Source organism: Rana temporaria, chromosome 10 (genome assembly GCF_905171775.1).
Source record: "Rana temporaria chromosome 10, aRanTem1.1, whole genome shotgun sequence".
Classification (NCBI taxonomy): Eukaryota; Metazoa; Chordata; class Amphibia; order Anura; family Ranidae; genus Rana; species Rana temporaria.
The window spans coordinates 54869204-54891852 of NC_053498.1; the positions used below are offsets into that span (position 1 = coordinate 54869204).

Here is a 22649-nt window from a genome sequence, read left to right on the forward strand (position 1 = left end):
ACGTCACTTTGAATTTGCCGCCGTGTGCGCGCATGCCGCTGGCTCCGTGACCGTGCCCGCGGGACCTGCGGACACGATGTCCGCCGGTTGTCTCGCGACCGGGTCACAGAGCTGCAGAACGGGAAGATGTTCGTGTAAACGAGCATCTTCCCGTTCTGCCTAGTGACACTGTCACTGATCGTATGCTCCCTCTCAATGGGAGCAGCGATCAGTGACGTGTCACTCATAGCTACGCCCCCTAACAGTTAGAATCACTCCCTAGGACACACTTAACCCCTTCCATGTCCCCTAGTGGTTAACCGCTTCACTGCCAGTCACATTTACACAGTAATCAATGCATTTTTATAGCACTGATCGCTGTGTACATGTGAATGGTCCCAAAATAGCGCCAAAAGTGTCCAATGTGTCCTTCATAATGTTGCAGTAACAATAAAAAATCGCTGATCGCCATCATTACTAGTAAAAAAAAATATTATTAAAAATGCAATAAAACTATCCCTTATCTTGTAGAAGCTATAACTTTTGTGCAAACCAATCAATAAACGCTTATTGCGATTTTTTTACCCAAAAATATGTAGAAGAATCCGTATCGGCCTAAACTGAGGATTTTTTTGGGGGGGGGGGGATATTTATAAAAAATATGCATTTTGACGCTCTATTTTTGTTTATAGCGCAAAAAAAAAAAACCACAGAGGTGATCAAATACCACCAAAAGAAAGCTCTATTTGTGGGAAAAAAGGACGCCAATTTTGTTTGGGAGCCACGTCGCACGACCATGCAATTGTCAGTTAAAGTGATGCAGTGCTGAATCGCAAAAAGTGGCCTGGTCATTTGGAAGCCAAATAGTCCGGGACTGAAGTGGTTAAGGAAGAAAGAAGGGCTCCAAATTGTGAAAATACCATTTATTGTCAATAAATAAATAAATTGCAATCACAGCGTGAAAAACAATGGGGGTTATTTACTAAAGGCAAATCCACTTGAAATTGCACTGAAAGTGCACTTGGAAGTGCAGTCGCTGTAGATCCGAGGGGGACATGCAAGGAGAATAAAAAAAACGGCATTTTAGCTTTACATGATTGGATGATAAAATCAGCAGAGCTTCCCTTCATTTCAGATCTACCCATCAGATTTACAGCGACTGCACTTCCAAGTGCAATTTCAAGTGCACTTTGCACTGGTAGTGCAAAGTGGATTTGCCTTTAGTAAATACCGTATTTATCGGGGTATTGCGCGCACCTGTGTATAGCGCGAACCCCTAATGTGCCCTTGAAATTCCTGAAAATTTTTTTTTTATTACTTACCGTTTTGGTGTCTTGCCCGGCGTCCGGTCCGGCGTCCGTCTGCGGCCTTCGTGGTGTCCTCCCCGCTTCTCCCGCGCTGGTCTCTGAGCTAATCGCCGCTTCCTGCGCTGTGTTTGAACGCTGCCACCGACATATACCGAGGGCAGTACACTCGGGCACGCACGGCTCCTCTCTGCTTCTCTCGCATAACCGCGAGGGGAACCGAGCATGGCCGATTATACCCGAGTGTACTGCACTCGGTATATGTCGGCGGCGCAGTTCAAACTCAGCGCGGGAAGTGGGTATTGGCGTATATCGCGCACCCACGATTTTGCCCTGGTTTTAAGGGCAAAAAAGTGCACGGTAAACGCCGATAAATACGGTAACCCCCTTTGACTCATCCAAGATGGTTGCTAAAGTTAACCACTAAGAACCTGAATGTGACATCACTGGACGTTACCGTCCAACATGTCTCATCATCATTAACCACTTGACCTCTGAAAAATGTTACCCTCTTCCTAATCAGACCATTTTTTGCTATTCGGCACTGTGCTACTTTAATTGGTAATTGCTCAGCCACGCAACACTACCCAAATAACATTTGTACAATTTTTTTCATGCAAATTGAGCTTTCTCTTGGTGATATTTGATCACCACTGGGTTCTTTTTTATTATATATAGTAAAAATGTTGCTGGCGCAAGTGAAAATATACTATAATAGTGGGTGTGCTGCAATCAGAAAAGAAGGGTCAAGACACCCAATGGTGCCTGGTCCTTAAAAAATAGATGTGGTATGTGAACTGCGCTCTCCTAGTGGTTCGATTTTTTTTTTCCAGTACTGCGACATTATGGTGGACACTTTGGACCCTTTTGACACATTTTTGTGACCATTGGCATTTTTATAGCGATCAGTGCTATAACAATGCATTGGATTACTATAAAAATGCCACTGACAGTGAAGGGGTTAACACTAGGGGCGGGGAAGGGGTTAAGTATGTTCCCTGGGTGTGTTCTAACTGTAGGGGGGTGGCCTCACTAGGGGAAATTACTGATCTTCCGTTCATACATTGTATGAACAGAAGATCAGCATTTCTCTCCCTGACAGGACCGGGAGCTGTGTGTGCCCCGCGGCGATCGCGCCCACCGGGCACGCGCACGGGAGTCGAGGGCGCGTGCCTCCGGCGGCGCGCACGCGCCCCTAGTGACCTGCGCGAGAGCCGACGTATAGCTACGGGCTCTCGCACAGGGGAGCCGACCTGCCGCCTCTATTGCTTTTGATTATTTAAATGAAAATACCAGTAGGCATTTTTCAATACAGCTCCTTGGATAGTAGGATTTTTTTTACATACATTTATTGGTTTTGAACTGGCCCCTGGGCCCTAGGAATAAGCTCCTAAGTACCTTATAGGGGCTCTAGGCAAAAATGTAATTAAAGTGTGCGACCAGTGGTATCACTTACGCCAGGCGTAAGGAGGAGCTGTCTATCTTAGTGCTGTGTGAGCACAGACAACCAAGTGAGGAGCTCTATTTATGCAACTGACCTTCTTACATGCGATCATATTGCGGGGCATGTGTGAGTGCAACTGTGGTGTATTTCATTTATGTCACTCCCAGTTTAGCTATCTGCGCAATGAGTTTGTAATTTTTTCTTTTTTGAGCAATACAGGTCTATGAAGGATTGAGAAGTAATGAAGGTTTGAGAGCAATCCATTACAGCATTGGAGACCAGAAGCCTGATCATCTGGGTATCGTTCTCCTCCTGATTTCTATTTCACCTAGCAGTGTTGTCTGACTTGGTTTTATATTATCAGAACTCTGGAAACGATTTTATTTATACCAGTTTGGAAGCACTTTTTTTATTATTATCTCGGCAGCACATATTGAATCACTGTGCAATAATTATTAAGGATGATGATTGTGCTGTATTAACCCCTAATTCATATACAATGTAATACCGACATAAAATCACACATATAGGTTGGACTTGTGTCTTTTTTTAAACTCGCCTACTATGTAACATTACAGGCAGTCTCCACATCCAGAGTCCGGGTACAGCTACCAAGGTTTTTTACAAGGTTAGCCCAATCTAGATACGCAGCTTCTGATTTGGCATTAAAAGACAGTGAGGGCTAAAGAAGGGGAAGAATCAGAACATAAGATAATTAGGAAAAATAATAAAATAGTGAAGCTGATCTGTCTGTGAAGCAGAAGAGGTCCATCGCATTCAGAGAACTCACAGAGTGAGGAAGGGTTATAGTGGAGGAGCACCAGGGGGGCTTGTCCTTAAAAGCTGGCCAGTGTTCAATTGAGGTACCAGTCAATAACCCATGAATCACCTAACAGTGTGAGTGAGCCTATAACCCATGGTGTATGAATGTTGCCTGTGTCTTGTACTGTACGATTAGGATATACTGTTTCATTCTAGCATGAACATAGGATTCAATCTGCAGTCTGTGTAGGCTTATATTTCTGCTCTTCAGGTCTATTTTACAACAGAGCTAAAATAATTAAGCCTGTTACTTGCTGTCTACAAGGTAATACATATAAAACTTGGTTAGTACCTGATAAACAAGAACTATACATTTTATTTTCATTTTTTAAGTACTAGGGGGTATGGTTTGCATGTGGCTGGCTGAGTACTCTTCCAAGTGGTGCTCCGATCCCAGGCACTCATTCTCACAGCCCAATCTGCTGCAATGCCCCCCTAAAACCCCTCTGCCACAGTGGGCATAAAAGGGAGAAACCTTGGTTGCAACTAGGAGTGCTGCATGAGCTCAGTCCACCAGTCTCAAGGACTTTTTTTTTTAACAACCCCCTCCCAAGGCATACAATATGACAGACCCGACCCCAGCTCCAGCGCCTCCAAATGGTGAAACATTCCAACCACAGCTCCCCGCCATCTTCAAACCTGCCATGGCTGCAACTTCTGCACTGGTGGATGGAGCCTAGGACATGTAATCATATATACACTCTTTGCCTACCAGAGAGGACATGTGCACAGGCTGGAAACCTCTTACAAACCAGCGATGCACTCACTAAAAACATCTCTGCAACACACTCAGTACAGGGTGGACACTCTGGAAACCAGAACCTCTGTCCTTGAACACAAGCTCTTACAGTAACTGTCTGAGGCTATGCACCTTGAGCAAGTTCACAGTTTAAACTACATTATTAATACTCTAGATGATTTATAAATTGGAAATAGCGCTAGGGGTCTGCCTGAAGCCCCTGGTCCCTGGTCCCGAGGATTTAATGCCTACTCTGTTATTTGAAGCGTGCATTACTTCCACATTAAGGAAAAGATCATATAAGCTGCCCACCAGCAACGGATTATTGACTTTGATGGTGTCCAGTTTGTCATGTTGCCTAACCTTTCCAGATACACAATAGTCCTACATAAAGCAGCTAAGTCCAGCTTGGACACTCTGAGACACAGAGACATTTCCTTTAAATGGGGGTTCCCATTTCCGGTCTGTCAGTGCTTCACAATAGGCAACTGGTAGTGTTTCAAGAATCATCTATCTTCTAGTTTTCCTGGAGAGCCTACAGCGTCCTGAAATTGAGCTGCCACTATCACCTCCAGCTAGTTTTGGCCTGCCGCCCTAACCTTCCAGGCAATGCCGCAGACCCTCTTAACATTCTCCTCACTTACAGAACGCTACTGCAACCAGATAATGCTCATATGAACAACCACATCCTGTTTCTGAATGTTATTTTGCTAAGGCTACAAATCTTATTATAGGGCAGGATCTGCTTTCCCTTTTCATATAGTTTCTCTTTATATGCCTTTTTGGCATAATAATCTGTATTGTTTGATCTGTTTATGCAACTGATATGGAAGACCTGAAATCCTATACCTTGCCTCTTTATCTGCTGATTCTTAACACTGGAGACAGTGGCTCCCCCACTTACTTACATTATTTGTTTCAAGGTACTGGTCAGGGATCTGAGCATTTTTTTCCATACATTTATAGTTCTGCCTAGTTGAGTGTTTCTCGTTGCGTTGCAGGGCTCTACAGTATGTTCCTCTCTTCTTCCAGAGTGTCCTGCTACCCCTTACTTACTTAATCTTTGTTAACCTTATCCACTCCTTTCTCGTGCCCCCCCCCCCCACCCCCGCAGACTCTTGAATCTGTATCTGTAGAAGCGTCTACCATCCAAGGGTCCACTCAAAGTTTGAACTCTCCATCCAAGCAGTCTCAAATCCTGTATTCTCTTCACAAACAAAGGATCACATACCCACCATGCAATAAATATTACCAATGCAATCAATATTACCCATTATGTCACTACAGTATGGCTCCTTCCTGTCATCTAAATCCTGGGGTGTCTCTAATGCGATCCACAAATCTTTTCCTCACCAAATACTACCTACACTGGTCAGGATAGACAATCTCTGCTCCTAAAACTCTCCATTTAAGGAAAAGTATATACTATTATTATTATTATTATTATTATTATTACATACCTGTAGATCCAGGACCAAATGAGGACTGGTATCCAATTGCTCTCGTACCTCCTGAAACAGTCTGAAGGGTTAATCCTAATCAGGGGTGACTAACTTTTTTTCTCAATCAGGGTCTGGACACCATAGCTTTCCACCCTCCCTATGCCACTACTCAACTGAAAAACATCTGGACATCTGGAGGGTCCTACACTGCACTGCATAACACATACTGTATCATAGATTAGACTTTTTCCTACTAAGCCAACTCAGTCTGGCTATGGCCCCCTATTGGGATTTCCTCTGGTCAATTTCCTCTTTCTCCAGTCTTTTAGGAGCCAACTCTCCCGAAACACCCAGCATTGCACTGGTCTTGGAGATTAAATGATAATCTCCTTAAACACTCAGGCCCGGATTCAGAAAGAGTTTACGTTGGCGTCTTTATTGATACGCCGTGTAAATTCTAGCATGCGGCGGTGTATCTTCTTTCTGTTTTCAGAAAGCAAGATACGCCGAAATTTGGCTAAGATACGACTGACGTAAGTCTCTTACGCCGTTGTATCTTAGTTGCATATTTACGCTGGCCGCTAGGTGGCGCTTCCAGAGATTTACGCATAGAAGATGTAAATTAGGTAGATACGCCGATTCAGAAATGTACGTCCGCCCGGTGCATTTTTTTTTACGTCATTTACGTAAGGCTTTCTCTGGCGTAAAGTTACCCCTGCTATATGAGGCGTAGCCAATGTTAAGTATGGACGTCGGGCCAGCGTTGAATTTTGCATCGTTTACGTCGTTTGCGTAAGTCGTTCGCGAATAGGGCTTTGCATAAGTTACGTTCACGTCGAAACCAATGAGGCTTTGCAGCGTAATTTGGAGCATGCGCACTGGGATACGTCCACGGACGGCGCATGCGCCGTTAGTAAAAAACGTCATTTACGTGGGGTCACCATTCATTAACATACAACACGCCCACTGCCTGGATAATTAGTATTTTGCGGGCTTACGCCGGACCACATACGCTACGCCGCCGTAACTTAGGGCGCAGGTTCTTTCTGAATACAGGACCTGCCTCACTAAGTTACGGCGACGTAGCGTATCTGAGAAACCAAATTCTCAGCTGAGGAACTGCAAGTCGCTATAGCCTTACTGGTCCCTGGTAAGAGTCCAGGTCCGGACAGATTTACCCTATGTTTCTACAAAGATTTCTCAGAAATTCTCTCTCAAAATGTAATCAAGATAATAGTGTGAAGCCCCTTACTCTACTTAAACATGCCCAAAAGCGCTCCATCCTATCCTGTTTTCTCTCTATTGATGCCGACAAGGCCTTTTGAGATGGTCCTTCCTAGAGGAGACTCTGAAACCTTCTCCAGGAGATTATGGCCCTATACTGTAACCTGCGAGCTAGAGCGAAATACTTTCTGACCCTATCATTAGTCTTTACTATTAACATGTTTCAACTACAGTCCTTGTCACTCTCATTGGTCCACTTTCTCACTACCTGGCTAATAGCTGTAGCGGTACCCCCGTAGGGGCTACTGAAAGTTGTGGTCTACCTGTCACCCTGCCCAGCATTCTTTTCTCAATCACCTTGAGTCAATGAACAGTCCATATGCTTGTTTTTGTATTTTTATTGAGGGATTTGAACTTGGATCGGGATGGGAATATCTGTGTAGCACCCTGGAGTTTAGGAAGGGATTCTCCTCACATATTTACGTGCCAGGAGTAGTTATCCTGGTTGATTGTTAGAGATCTATTGATTTCTCCCCAGGTTTGGCCTTATTGCACTTTTCTCTTCTACCACTAGGTGGCCGGGTACTTGGTGGTACTAGATATGAGAAGAGCAACTCAAGGTCAGGTATGGGTATATGGGGTATCCCAGCCAATGGGCTGGGGATTTCTTAAATCCCTTGGCCTGCTGGGAGAGCCAATATATTCGGGTGAAGTCAGGTGATCTATGTTCTGTGCCACCTGGACGGCTGTCTGGGTGGATGTGTGTCATGTTGCCCGGGCTGCTAGGCTGGAGATTGGGCCTATCCCTGGGGCATCTGGCTGCTAGGCTGTCTGAGGGCCTATCCAGAAGCATGAGAGCAGTGCAGGGCTGGGATTGCGGCTTGCAGTCCAACCAGAATCAATGGTTCTGTCGGCCAGAGAACCTGTCAGTGGTTGACGGTAGAGGGGAAGCTGTCGCCATTAAGGGACCAACCACCTTATTACCATGGACCACAATGAATAACTGAAGCAAGTACCGGAGCAGTACACTCACTGAATGTGCACGGTGGAGAATTGGGAAACTTCAGGCGGTGATCAAGTCAGCAACCCCGCCAGCAGAGGTGACGCTTGCAGAGCAGCCTTGTGTGTCAAGCCAGGGACTGAGCAGGCCAGTGGGGTTAAGCTTCAGAAGTATTGGGAGTACCAAGCTAGGGACCCAGCAGAGAGGTGGGAATGATGCTTGAGGAAGATACCACCGTGAAGATTGGAGGAGCTTAAGGGATTCAGTGGCAGTGAATCAGAGGGTCTAGTGAGAGACCGGGAGCTCAGTGGGCTGAAGAACTACAAGGAGAAGTTGTAGCGAAGGTGAAAGAACTGTTACGCTTTGTGTCAGGAACTGTTAAAGACTGTTGCCATAGGAGACAGCATTCCTGCACGTGCAGATGTGGCTTTTTGCTGGAGGCCTTGTCGACTGTCATCCTATTGATATCTTGGAGTCTGATAATTGAACTTACAACTACTCAAGGGTGTCCTGGCCCTAACCCTCTTTCCCCCAAAAAGTTTGCAAGAGAAATAAATATCTCTTTTGCATTCAAGAAGTGTCTGGCGCCCAATAACTTTATCCACCTTGCATCCACTATGCCTCCTTCTACATATAGAAGGATGTCAGCTATCTCTGGCCCTGGAGGTTCTCATTAGACTGAAGTAGGCTGGAGACTTTGCTACATATGGGATGCCCAGTGGAATTATAGAACAGTCAATTTGGGACAGAACTATGTACTCTGTTTGTATCTAACACTTCTCCAAACTCCTCCTGCACAACACTTGCTTGCAGACTAACACTCCCTCTTCCTCCTGCACAACACTTGACTCTGTGTGCCCTGCCAGCCCCCCTAGCTGCAGCTGCCCAACTTTACTGTGACACTGCAATCCTCACTCGCTCCACACCCTGCTCTGACTGTTGCCTCTCAGTCTTCTCTGGCATGCCTCTCCAGTACACCTGATAGCACATGTCACTCACCAGTCCTTCTGGCTGCACACACACCGGTGGTTCCCTCCTGAAGACTTGCCCGGCAGTACTAGCTCCTGCAGTCCTTTTAACCCTTCTCTGTGCCTCCTGTCCAGATCCTTAATGCGTTCCTGAAGGGATCCTTCCTGCACCCGAGTGCCAGGCCCAAGGTCACCCCCCCCCAGAATGGGCAGCGCCCTCAAAGGCCCCAACCACCTAGTACTCCATCCTCAGTTCTTCCACCCAGCAACAACTACCCAGCTGGGCTACTCTAGGAATTTAAGGAGTCCTGCCAGGTTGGGGATAAGTCAGGGTTCCTTAGAACACCCCAGGCAGCTCCACCTCTTTTCCCCTCCTCTCTTCTAGAATCCTCTAGAAGCCAGATGGGGGTAACTGAGAAGTGATGCTATCTGTGAGTCGCCAGCCTACTCTAAACCACTCCCAGCCCACCCAGATCAAAACAAACAGGCATGCCTGTATTTACCTGTGTAGCACTACCCCCGAAGGAGCTGCTGGTTTAATTTTGGGTTTTGCACGTTACCTCTAAGTTCATTGTCTAGGGAAGAAAGTCTATAGAAATTGCAATGTCCACAGAAGATGTAAAACTTTCAACTGTTATGTTTTATTTTCGCTGCATAAAACTTGTAAAGAAAGTCGAGAGTATAGAGAGAAGGGGAAGGTTCAGGTACGCGGTACAGAATGCACAAAAATATCTAAAGTTCCAATCAGTCAGTCACCACTCCCTCTTGAGTGGGTATTGCTCATCCGGATAAACCCCTCTCACATGGCCTAGCAGCCAGAATGATGCACAAATCAGTATGAGAACAGTCTCTGCCACAGACCGTCTAGGAATGATCATGGATAGCCAGGAATCCTCTGCCACAGGATTTAAGTCCCGAACTTTCAGCCTTACAGTAGAGAGCCTTTAAGCCGATCCAGCGAACTGTAAGTCAAGTAGAACTGTGGATCCCTGTATAACAAAGTCACCAGGCCTATCCCGAGACATTAGCTTGCTTTGCTTGGTCTCCTCCAGGGCAGGTCCTCCCCCGGTTTCCTTTGTTAAGTGCTTCCCTCACTTGGATGGACAGCTTGGGATCTCCTTTTGAATCATAGGCCCCAGCCAGCATAGCTGGGCCTACTCAATATAGATACAGCCTCAGACCAATGTGGTCCCACTGCTGGAATCACACACACGTGCCTTGCGCTAGGAGGGCCACAGGGCAAAGGACCCTGGAAAACGGCATCTGCCCCTTAAGTACCACTTCCCGGCATGCACAGAGAGGCACCACTCCCACTGGGCTGCTGCCGAGAAGGGTCACCCAATACACTATGGTTTGCTTGTGTTCCAACATTGGCCTGAGGTGGTAACGCCACCCACAGGCAACAGTGGGAAATCCTATCAAGCAGAACCATAGCCAGAACAGAGGCTAATTTAATGAAATTAAACAAAATCTGAGCCCACTATTGGCTCAGACACCCTCTAAATTTATAATAGCGCCCCAGTCATTGGGAGCAGGGCGCTACACCTGCACTCGCCAAAATCTCACCTCTAGCACCTACCTAAGTAGAGGGTGCTACATAAACATAACCTACTTTCATTGTTACTTGTTTTTCTCAAGATTTGCGATGATTGCTAGGAGATAGGGAATCATTTTTTATTAGTTTTCTTTTGCCTGTCATATAACATCCTGATATGGAGGCCTACTAGGTCTGAGTTAGGTGGTCTCCCAGATGACTATATCCGATTTTGAACTCCACCCAGCTCCACATCTCAGATATTTCAAAGGACTGTACTAATCCTGCTTGTATAAGTTTGGGTTTGTTATTCAGTAGTCGTTTGTATAACCTGTCTTTTTTACTAATGTATCAAGTCTATGTTTTTCTTTGTACTCTGTTTAAAATTTTAAAACCCTGCAAATTCTTTTTTACTTTAGATTCGGTTCACACAGGGGCAACACGACTTCCAGCATGACTTTGGGAGGCAACGTGGACACGACTTGAGTATGAATCATCAGGCAACTTACAAGGCAACTTCAAGTCGCCTCCAGGACAGGAGGCTTTCCAGTGGCCAATCAAACAATCAGCTCTGTGGGAGGGAGGGGTTTGCCTGAGAAATGTATGTTCTCTTCCTGTTTTGTTGCTTCTGTTAAGACAGTGATCAGACTTCAGGCAACTTCCATTGAAATCAATGGGTACAAGTTGCCTACAAGTTGCCTAGAAGTCGGATTGAAGTAGTACAGGAACCTTTTCTGAAGTCGGGTCGACTTCAGTAGTGTGTATTAAGACGGCTCCATTCACTTCCATTGATTTTCTCAACCACACGACTTGGGACGACTTGGGGCAACTTCAAGTCGGATCCCAGGTCGCCCCTGTGTGAACTGGCTCTTACTGCTAAAGAGAAAAAACAATATTAGGGATGCATTCCAAAGAGTTATCTACCTAAACACAATAGAAGAAATAAATGCCAAACAGTTGCACATGCAAAATAACTTTTTTTTAGGTTGTGCAGGGAAATATAGTTGAGTTCTTACAATTATATACTATTTCATATAGCACAAACAGCCCTGTTTTGCATTAATGTACATTTGAAAATCAGATTTACCAACAAGTTCAAATATGATTATAGCCCCATTTAGATATGGAGACCACTGCTCTAGTATGCAGAGAACACATACGTACCGAAAATCTGCAGTCTTGTACAGATTGAAGTTCTCTTTGAAGTTTTATTATACGTTCCTTAACGTCACTTTCAGCTTTTTCTTTTAAATTCTCCAGCATGGTATAAGTATCATAGATGTGCCAGAGCTCTGAACAGTGCTTGTCCTATGGGACAAAAAATAACAATTTGTTCTATATTCCTAATGCAAACTTTCTGTATAAACAATATACTGTCACATGGGAGACCCAATGTATTTACTCTCCAACACCCCATTGAAGGACTAGTGGAAAACATTCTAAGAACATTATTAGAAGTGTAGAATTGCACAACTTTGATGCATTTTGCACGCCAGTACTTTCTTAATATGAGACTAAAGCCTCGTACACACAATCGGATATCTGATGGAATCTAATCCGATGGATTTTTTCGCCGGATATCCGATGAAGCTGACTTTCATCAGTCTTGCCTACACACCATCAGTCAAAAATCCGACCGTGCCAAAACGTGGTGACGCAAAACACTACGACGTGCTGAAAAAAAAATGAAGTTCAATGCTTCCGAGCATGCGTTGACTTGATTCTGAGAATGCATGGATTTTTGACCGATGGACTTCAACACAGACGATTGTTTTTTTCAATCGTTTTTTTATCCATAGGAAACATTTAAAACATGTTCTATTTTTTTTCACTGATGGAAAACAGACCGATGGGGCCCACACACGATCGGGTTGTCCAATGAAAACAGTCCATAGGTTTGTTTTCATCGGACAAACCAATCGTGTGTACAGGGCTTTAGGGCATATTGTAGTGGAAAATAAGTCATATGAAGGACAGCAGTGTCCTGAGTATTGTAGCCAAAGATGCTTTTTCATTTAATATTTCAATGGGCTATTTTATTTTTATTTTTGGCTGGAAATATACTTTAACAGAAATAGGAGTGAAAGAAACCTAGAACAGGTAAGTATTTTGCACTATTTCAGCAAACAGCACATAGCAAGGCTCCAATCTAATCATCTACAGACAGCCCACTTGGCCTCTTCTCAAGATAACTCTGGGAAGGAAAGGTAGGATGCCAAGAAAGGATCATACATCCTACAACATACACACATACTAGACTCGGTAAACCTGGAGCAATCAGTGGTAAAGAAGGATCTGGGGGTTTTGGTAGATCATAAGCTTAATAATAGCATGCAATGCCAAGCTGCAGTTTCAAAAGCAAGGAAAATCCTTTCTTGTATTAAAAAAGGTATGGACTGCAGCGAGAGATATCATTTTGCCCCTGTTCAAATCATTAGTAAGACTGGAATAAAATCTGGAATATGCAGTTCAGTGTTGGGCACCAGTTGTCAAAAAGGTTATCGGGGAACAGGAAAAAGTGCAGAGATGGGCAACTAAACTGATAAGAGGCATGGAGGCATGAACTCAGCTATGAGGAAAGATTAGAGGAACAGAATTAATTTACTCTTGAGAAGAGGAGATTAAGGGGGATATGATCAGCATGTATAAATACATAAGTGGTCCATATAGAGAACTTGGTGCAGAGTTATTTACTTAACCACTTGTCCACTGGGCCTATTTTGGCACTTCTCTCCTTCATGTAAAAATCAAATTTTTTTTGTGAGAAAATTAATCAGAACCCCCAAACATTATATATATTTTTTAGCAGACACCCTAGGGAATAAAATGGCGGTCATTGCAACTTTTTTTCTCGCACCGTATTTGCGCAATCATTTTTCAAACGCCTTTTTTTGGGGGGAAAAAAAACGGTTTCATGAATTAAAAAATAACAAAACAGTAAAATTAGCCCAATGTTTTTGTATAATGTGAAAGATGATGTTACGCCGAGTAAATAGATACCTAACATGTCACGCTTTAAAATTGCGCACACTCATGGAATGGCGCCAAACTTCGGTACTTAAAAATCTCCATAGGTGACGCTTTAACATTTTTTACAGGTTACTATTTTCGAGTTACAGAGGAGGTCTAGTACTAGAATTGTTGCACACGCTCTAACGCACACGACAATACCTCACATGTGGGGTTTGAACGGCGTTTACATATGTGGGCGAGAGTTGCATGCGTGTTCGCTTCTGCGCGCAAGATAATGGGGACAGGGGCGTTTTGAAAAAAATAAATGTTTTAATTTTATTTTTATTTTACTTAATTTTTTTTATTTTTACACTTTTTTTTGATCACTTTTATTCCTATTACAAGGAATGTAAATATCCCTTGTAAAAGGAATCAGTGTAAGGCCTCGTACACACGATAGGTTAACCAGAGGACAACGGTCTGACCATCGGTTAAAAAAAAGCCAACTTGCTTTAAATTTAACCGATGGATTCCTAACAAATAGGTCAAAACCGATCGTTAGTAGGCACAACCATCGGTTAAAAATCCATGCATGCTCAGAATCAAGTCGACGCATGCTTGGAAGCATTGAACTTCGTTTTTTTCAGCACGTCGTTGTGTTTTACGTCACCACGTTCTGACACGATCGTTTTTTTAACCGATGGTGTGTAGGAGCGACGGACCATCAGTCAGCTTCATCGGTTAACCGATGACAACGGTCCTTCAGACCGTTCTCATCGGATGGACTGATCGTGTGTACGAGGCTTGACAGGTCCTCTTTATGGAGAGATCTCTTCTCCAGGCTTACAAGAATGAAATCAGTGAAAAAAAAATCACTGATCACATCCCGACAGCCGCGATTGCGGCTTTGTTTACTTCCGGGTACTGGGCGTGATGTGATCTGGTCACCAGTCATCTCTATGCTTTCCAGGCAGCGCCGACCGATTCGCTCTCCGGGCCCTCGATGGCACAAGAGAGCCTGGAGAAGCACCAGATGGCGGCGGGAGGGGGGGGGATGTCCCCTCCCGCTGCCTATAAGAACAATCAAGCAGTGGAACCGCCGCTTTGATCGTTCTTATCGTGCACAGAATCGGCGGCTGAAGACGGCGATATCTGAATGATGCCTGTAGCTGCAGGCATCATTCAGATATCACTGCACAAAGTCGAGGACGTCATATGACGTCCTCCCATGGACAAGTGGTTAACCACTTAAGGACCGCCACACGGCGATATACGTCAACAGAATGGCACGGGTGGGCACAAGAGCGTATATAATACGTCCCTGCCTTCCCGCAGGTCGGGGGTGCCAGCGGTGGTCCGTTCTGCTGTGGGAGCGATCCGGGATGAGGGGGCGGCTATTGGTTTCTGGCTACCCCCTCGCGATCTCTCCCAGTGAATCATCTGCTTCCTCTGCCTGTGTAATGTAAACACAGGCAGGAGGAAGTGATGTCACGCTCCACAAGTTATTTTGACCGGAGCTCGAGGAGAGAAGACATCCACAGTAAGTTGCACCAACACTACACTGACACAGCACACATAGGCACACAAATCACCCCCCAGTCACCCCTAGCACCCCCAGTCACAGTGTCACTGATTGCAGTGATCATGTATTTACTGATCACTGCATTTAGTGTCATTTGTGACTGTAAAAAGTGTCATGGCAGTTAGCCTTAGGCCCCTTTAATCCAGGGTAGCCCCCTATCCCCCCAGTTAACCCTTTCGCCCCCTATCGCCAGTGTCACTAAGTGATTGTTTTTCTGATCGCTGTATTAGTGTCGCTGGTGCAGCTAGGTAGCCAGTTATTTTTTTAGGTTCGCCTCCAGGTTTTTATAGCGTCAGGTACCCCCATATATTTTCCAATATATTAACCCCTTGATTGCCCCTAGAGTTAACCCTTTCACCAGTGATCACTGTATAAGTGTCACTGGTAACGCTGGTTAGCCAGTTAGTTATTTAGGTTCCCCGTCAGGTTTTTATATAGCGTCAGGTACCCCCATATATTACCTAATAAAGGTTTTAACCCCCTGATTGCCCCCTAGTTAACCCTTTCACCAGTGATCACCGTATAAGTGTTACGGGTGACGCTGATTGGTTAGTTTGCTTTTTATAGCATCAGGGCACCCGCCGTACCGAAAAGTTGAACAGTTAGGCCGGGTACACACGGGCAAACATGTAAGATGAAACCAGTCCGTCGGACCGTTTTCACCGTACATGTCTGCCCGGGGACTTCTGTACGATGGCTGTACTAACCATCGTACAGAAGTCCGCACGTAAACAATACGCGGGGCGTGTCCGCGCCGTCGCCGCAACGACGTGGGCGGGCCTTTAAATGCTTCCACGCATGCGTCGAAGTCATTCGACGCATGCGAGGGACGGCGGGCGCTCGGACATGTACGGTAGGTCTGTACTGACGACCATACATGTCCGAGCGGGCAGGATTCCAGCGGACGGTTTTAAAACAAGTCCAGGAATATTTGCCCGCTGGGAAAAGGCCCGGCGGGCAAATGTTTGCTGGAATTCTGCCCGCTCGCGCCTACACATGACCGAACATGTATGCTGAAACTGGCCCGCGGACCTGTTTCAGCATACATGTTTGGTCGTGTGTACGGGGCCTTACAGTTACAAAAAAAAGTGTTAAAAAAAAAAACCACAAACAAATATATAAAATAAAAAAACAAAAATAGTTGACGTTTTAATGTTCTCTCCCTCTCTATTCTCTCTCTATTGTTCTGCTCTTTTTTTACTGTATTTTATTCTGCAATGTTTTATGGTTATGTTTTATCATGCTTGCTTTTCAGGTATGTAATTTACTTTACTGTTTTCAGGTACGCCATTCAGCTGTGGCGCGGATTTATTTATCTCGACAGCAACAGCGTTTGCTCCCACGATACATAAAGCCATGACTCCAATGCTGTAGGAGGTGATTTCACCACCACAGTTAAAAAAAAAAGAGCATATATGCTGAAGTATTCTGGGCAAAGGCGTGATTTTGCTCCTAATGCCACATACATACGGTCGAAATTCTGACGGAGGCTTGCCCGTGGAAAACTCTGACCGTGTGTACGCGGCATTACTTTTTTGCGGAAGGATGCCCCCATGCTTCGGCATATATATATATTTTAGGCACAGGTTGCGTTAAAAAAAATATATATTTTTTACTATGCTTTTTTTTGGTATTTGCTTTGCAGGTATGGTATGATCTTACTGTTATACTGTAATGTTACTTTGTTTTAATGTTAACCATTATTTGCTTAGCAGGTACGCCATTCAGTTGCAGCACGTATTTATTTAGCTTGACAGCAACAGCGTTTGCTCCCACGATGCATAAAGCCACGACTCCAATGCTATAGGAGGTGATTTTACCACCACAGTTAAAAAAAAGAACATATATGCCGAAGCATGGGGGCATTAGGGGCGGAGGAGCGATTTTGCTCCTAATGCCGCGTACATACGGTCGAAATTCCGACAGAGGCTTGCCCGTGGAAAAGTCTGACCGGCGTGTGTGCATAACTTTTTTGCGGGAGGATGCCCCCATGCTTCGGCATATAAAAATGGTGCATGTATGCCCATCATTAGAAGTGGGTGGATGAAGGGAGGTATTCTAAAGGTGGGCATACCCACCAATCAATCTCTTTTTTTTTGTTCAGCCAACAGGCTGCATGAAAAAAAAGATTACAATACATATCCAACAAGAACCATCAACGTACTGGTATTGAAAGTTGTGGTGTAGCGCTAAAATAATAAATAGTTCATATGTAACATTCCAATAAATGACAATCTGAAATATGGATCCAATCCAAAAGAAATCCAGAAGAGAGGAGGAATCAAGTGCATGGATAATAGCCAAGCCTCCACCAACACCCAAACACACTGACCCTTACCGTCAGTACATATAAAATGCACATGTAGGATATTCCAACCCAAGGAACAGATGGAACTCTTGATTCACAGGATAATAGATCATTCAAAGAAAAAAGATCCACCACTCCTCCTTCTATGGACTTGTAATTTCAAAGTGAGCTTGAAGATCAGCAAGGCATATAACCCAATAGACTCCAATAGCATGAACACATGTGTGGGAAATGAAAACAAAAACACAGCTCATTGCGCAGACATCCCATTAAACAAAGGTTTATTTTAAATGGTGTATGGATGCACTCACATGTAAAATATAAAAAGCAGGCATGTAGTTATGAAAGTGACCTGCGCTTCCTACCAGTAAGATGGCGCTCTTCCGTTCAGCCCTCCAATAGCAAAATAGCGTAAGCCTTCCTCCACTGGCCCAACTGGTATGTTGCTGGACTTTGAATGGTTATACCAGAATGATGCCTGCGGGTTTAGGTATCATCTTGGTATCATTCTTTTCAGCCAGCGGTCGGCTTTCATTTAAAAGCAATCCTAGCGGCTAATTAGCCTCTAAACTGCTTTTACAAGCAGTGGGAGGGAATGTCCCCCCCCCGGATATAAACAGCGCCATTGGGGAAATTGGGAAAGCATTTTATCACATTGATCTTAGTGTGGTCAGATGCTTTGAGGGCAGAGGAAAGATCTAGGGTCTAATATTCTTAAAAAAAAAAAAGAGTACCTGTCACTAACTTTTGCTATCATAGGGGATATTTACATTCTTTGAGATAACAATAAAAATGGTAAAACAAATAAAAACGGAAGGAACCGTTTACAAATACAATAAAAAAAAAAAAAACACCCCCGCTCCCCCCTGCTCTTGCGCAAAAGCGAACGCAAGCGTCGGTCTGGCATCATATGTAAACAGCAATCGCACCATGCATGTGAGGTATCACCGCAAAGGTCAGATCGAGGGCAGTAATTTTAGCAGTAGACCTCCTCTGTAAATCGAATGTGGTAACCTGTAAAGGCTTTTAAAAATGTATGTAGTTTGTCGCCACTGCACGTTTGTGCGCAAGTTTAAAGCATGTCGTGTTTGGTATCCATGTACTCGGCCTAAGATCATCTTTTTTAATTCATCAAGAATTTGGCCAATATAGTGTGTTTTAGTGCATTAAAATTTAAAAAAGTGTATTTTTTCCCCAAAAATGCGTTTGAAAAATCGCTGCGCAAATACCGTGTGGAAAAAAAAAATGTAACACCGACCATTGTAATCTGTAGGGCCTTTGCTTTAAAAAAAATATATAATGTTTGTGAGTTCAACTTAATTTTCTTGCAAAAAATATATGTTTTCATGTAAACAAAAAGTGTGAGGGCTTTGTCTTCAAGTGGTTAGAAGAGTAGGTGATGTGTGATATAAGCTTTTAAATGTTGTGCATAAAATGCCAGGACAATTCAAAACCCCCCCAAATTACCCCATTTTGGAAAGTAGACACCCCAAGCTATTTGCTGAGAGGCATGTTGAGTCCATGGAATATTTTATATTTTGACAAAAGTTGTGGGAAAAAGACCATTTTTTTTGGCGCAAAGTTGTCACTAAATGATATATTGCTCAAACATGCCATTAACATATGTGGAATTACACCCCAAAATACATTCTGCTGCTTCTCCTGAGTACGGAGATACCACATGTGTGAGGATTTTTGGGAGCCTAGCTGCGTACAAGCCTCTCAGCAATTTCCTTGGGGTGTCTACTTTTTCAAAATGGGGTCATTTGGGGAGGGGAGGGGGGTTTGTACTTCCCTGCCATTTTAGCACCTCAAGAAATTAGAAGCTGTGTAAATTCCAGAAAATGTACCCTAGTTTGTAGACGCTATAACTTTTGCGAAAACCAATAAATATACGCTTATTGACATTTTTTTTTACTAAAGACATGTGGCTGAATACATTTTGACCTAAATGTATGACTAAAATTAAATTTACTAGATTTTTCTTATGACAAAAAGTAAAAAATATAATTTTTCCGTTTATATCGCCAAAAATAAAAATCGCAGAGGCAATCAAATACCATCAAAAGAAAGCTCTATTTGTGGGATAAAAAGGATGCAAATTTTGTTTGGGTAAAACTTTGCATGACCGCACAATTACCAGTTAAAGCAGCGCAGTACCAAATTTGTAAAAACACCTCGGGTCCTTAACCTGCATATTGGTCTGGGTCTTAAGTGGTTAACTAAGGTCATAACAGAGGAAAGGGGGATACTTTATGTCTGGAATTGAAGAGATTTAGGGGCAGATCGACAGAGCGAGTACGCCGGCGTATCTACTGATACGCCGGCGTACTTTCAAATTACCCGCGTCGTATCATTGTTTTGAATGCTCAAAACAAGATACGACGACATCTGGGTTAGATCCGACAGGTGTACGTCTTCGTACGCCTTCGGATCTAAGATGCAATTCTTCGGCGTCCGCTGGGTGGCGTTTACGTCGTTTTCCGCATCGGGTATGCAAATTAGCTATTTCCGACGATCCACGAACATACGAGCGGCCGGCGCATTTTTTTCCGGCGTCTCTAGCCGGCTTTTTCCGGCGTATAGTTAAAGCTGGTATTTCGTTGCATATAGTTAGACTTGCCATGTTAAGTATGGCCGTCGTTCCCGCGTTTAATTTGATTTTTTTTTTTTTCGCAAGTCTTCCTTGAAAATGACGTCCTAGCAATGCACGGGGGGAAGTTTAGGGACGGCGCATGCGCAGTTCATTCGGCGCGGGGACGCGCTTCATTTAAATGAAACACGCCCCCTACGCGCCGATTTGAATTAGGCGCCCTTACGCCGCGAGAGATAGACTACGCCGGCGCAAATTCTTTGAGGATTCGAAGCTTAAAAAAGTAAGTTACAGCGGCGTAGCGTATCTCCCATACGCTGTGCCGGTGCAGATCTCTGTGGATCTGCCCCTTAATCTCCAAATATGGAAAGGATTCTTCACGGTAATGCAGCGTAAACACGACCGTTTTTCGGGTTGTAAAAAATGACGTATTTTTTTTTAATGTCATTAAAAACGACCGTGTGTGGGCTCCAGAGCATGTTTCACAATGTAAAAAATGGCCATTAAAAATTTCGAACATGCTCTAATTTTTCACAACGTTTTTAACGTTGCAAAAAATGGTTGTGTGTGCAACGACGTGAAAAAACAGCGCATGCTCAGAAGCAAGTTATGAGACGGGAGCGCTCGTTCTGGTAAAACTAGCATTCATAATGGAGTAAGCACATTCATCACGCTGTAACAGACAGAAAAGCGCAAATCGTCTTTTTCTAACACAAAATCAGCAAAAGCAGTCCAAAGGGTGGCGCCATCCGAATGGAACTTCCCCTTTATCGTACGTGTTGTACGTGACCGCGCTTTGCTAGAGCATTTTTTTTTTTCACGATCGTGTGTAGGCAAGGCCGTTTTACGATTAGGTTGAAAAAAACTTTGTTTTTCTAGACCATTAAAAAAATTTTTTTTTTACAACACGAAAAACGGTCGTGTGTACGCGGCATAAGAGCTGTAAAAATGTGGAATAAACTCTTTCAAGAACTGGTTCTGTCCAGCTCTGTATATGGTTTTCAAAAAAGGCCTGGATTCTTTCCTAAATGCAATAAATGTAACTGGATACTAAAATTTATAGGTAAATTTGATCCTGGGAATATTCGATTGCTTCTTGGAGGATTTGGAAGATCAGGAATTTATTTTTTTCCCCTCGCGGATCAATTTGGATAGAGACTATTCAAAATTGGCTATTATATGTTTACAGTACATTCCTTAAATAGCGCGTGCCTGGACCACTACTTCATTGCCACATGCATTCAATTACTGTATTTATTGGTGTATAACACTCACTTTTTTACCCTGAAAATAGAGGGTAAACTGTGTGTTATACGCAGGGAGCTGTGGAAAGATTTTTTCCTGAAACTTCGCTCTTAACCACTTAAGCCCCGGACCAATATGCTGCTAAATGGCCAGAGGCGTTTTTACAATTCGGCACTGCGTCGCTTTAACAGACAATTGCGCGGTCGTGCGACGTGGCTCCCAAACAAAATTTGCGTCCTTTTCTTCCCACAAATAGAGCTTTTTTTTTATGGTATTTGATTGCGTCTGCGATTTTTATTTTTTGCGCTATAAACAAAAATAGAGCGACATTTTTGAAAAAAAATCAATATGTTTTACTTTTTGTTATAAGAAAAATTGAATAAACTAAATTTTAGTCAAACATTTAGGCCAAAATTTATTTAGCCACATGTCTTTAGTAAAAAAAAATCCCAATAAAAAAAAATTAGCTTCCTAGCGGCAACAGTGACACTAATACAGCGATCAGAAAAATGATCGCTTAGTGACACTGGCAATAGGGAGTGAAATGGTTAACTAGGGCGGTGATCAAGGGGTTAAAACTTTATTAGGGGGTACGGGGCTACCCTGGACCTAACACTAACTGCCTGTCACACTAACTGTCACACTGACACTAAATGCAGTGATCAGTACATATATGATCACTGCATTCAGTGACAGTGTGACAGCGGGGGGGGGTGATAGGAAGGGGTTAAATGTGCCTGCGTGTGTGGTGTCAGTGTAGTGTTAGGTGCGACTCTTCTCTCATCTTGGCGGTTTGAAAATACCGCCGAGATGAGAGCTGCATCACTTCCTCTGCCCATGTTTACATTTTACAGGCAGAGGAAGTGACACGACGGCGGCTCACGGGATTGGCTGGAAGCGATCACGAGGGGGCAGACGGAAACGAACAGCCGCCCCCTCGAGTCGGATTGCTCGGTAAGATAAGCCGCCCGCCCCACGCAGCGGAGGGGGTCCCGATTGGACCCCCGACCAGCTAGAAGGCAAGGACGTATATATACGCCCTTCTGCCTGTCCGTGCCATTTTGCGGACGTATATAGTCGTGCGGCGGGCGTTAAGCGGTTAAAGTTAGGGTGCGTGTTATACGCCGATAAATACAGTATTTATTTCCTTCTGTGAATTGTTTAACAACTTTCATGGGTTATTTACCGAACGTTTTCAAAGATTTACGGTAAATACCGCAAAATGCAGTAGTGAACTGACAGTTTCAGGATCGCATGCAATTTTTAGGGAAAACGTGCCGAGGTACTTAACCACTTAACAAGCAGGCCAATTTTGACACTTCGCTCCTACATGTAAAAATCATATTTTTTGTGCTAGAAAATTACATAGAACCCCCAAACATTGTATATGTTTTTTTAGCAGAGACCCTAGAGAATACAATGGCGGTCATTGCAACTTTTTATCTCACACAGTATTTGCGCAGCAATTTTTGGGGGAAAAAACAGTTTCATGCTTTAAAAAAAAAAACAGTTA

The 22649-nt window shown here is 43.9% G+C and overlaps 1 protein-coding gene across 8 annotated transcripts in view; it reads right to left on the reverse strand.

Moving 5' to 3' along the window:
• The window catches only part of FLT3LG (fms related receptor tyrosine kinase 3 ligand), a 330696-nt gene that overhangs the window by 98095 nt on the left and 209952 nt on the right, over nt 1-22649 (reverse strand). For 7 of the 8 annotated variants that reach the window (XR_005744019.1, XR_005744023.1, XR_005744022.1 and 4 more), the window contains exon 5: nt 11621-11764. Coding sequence is in view for 2 of the 8 variants with exons in the window: in XM_040327628.1 (XP_040183562.1) it covers nt 11621-11764 (144 nt within the window). In the remaining 6 variants the exon portion in view is untranslated. Of the gene's footprint in view, nt 1-11620; nt 11765-17328; nt 17795-22649 lie in introns of those variants that run through there. The other variant, XR_005744024.1, reaches the window with a different exon arrangement.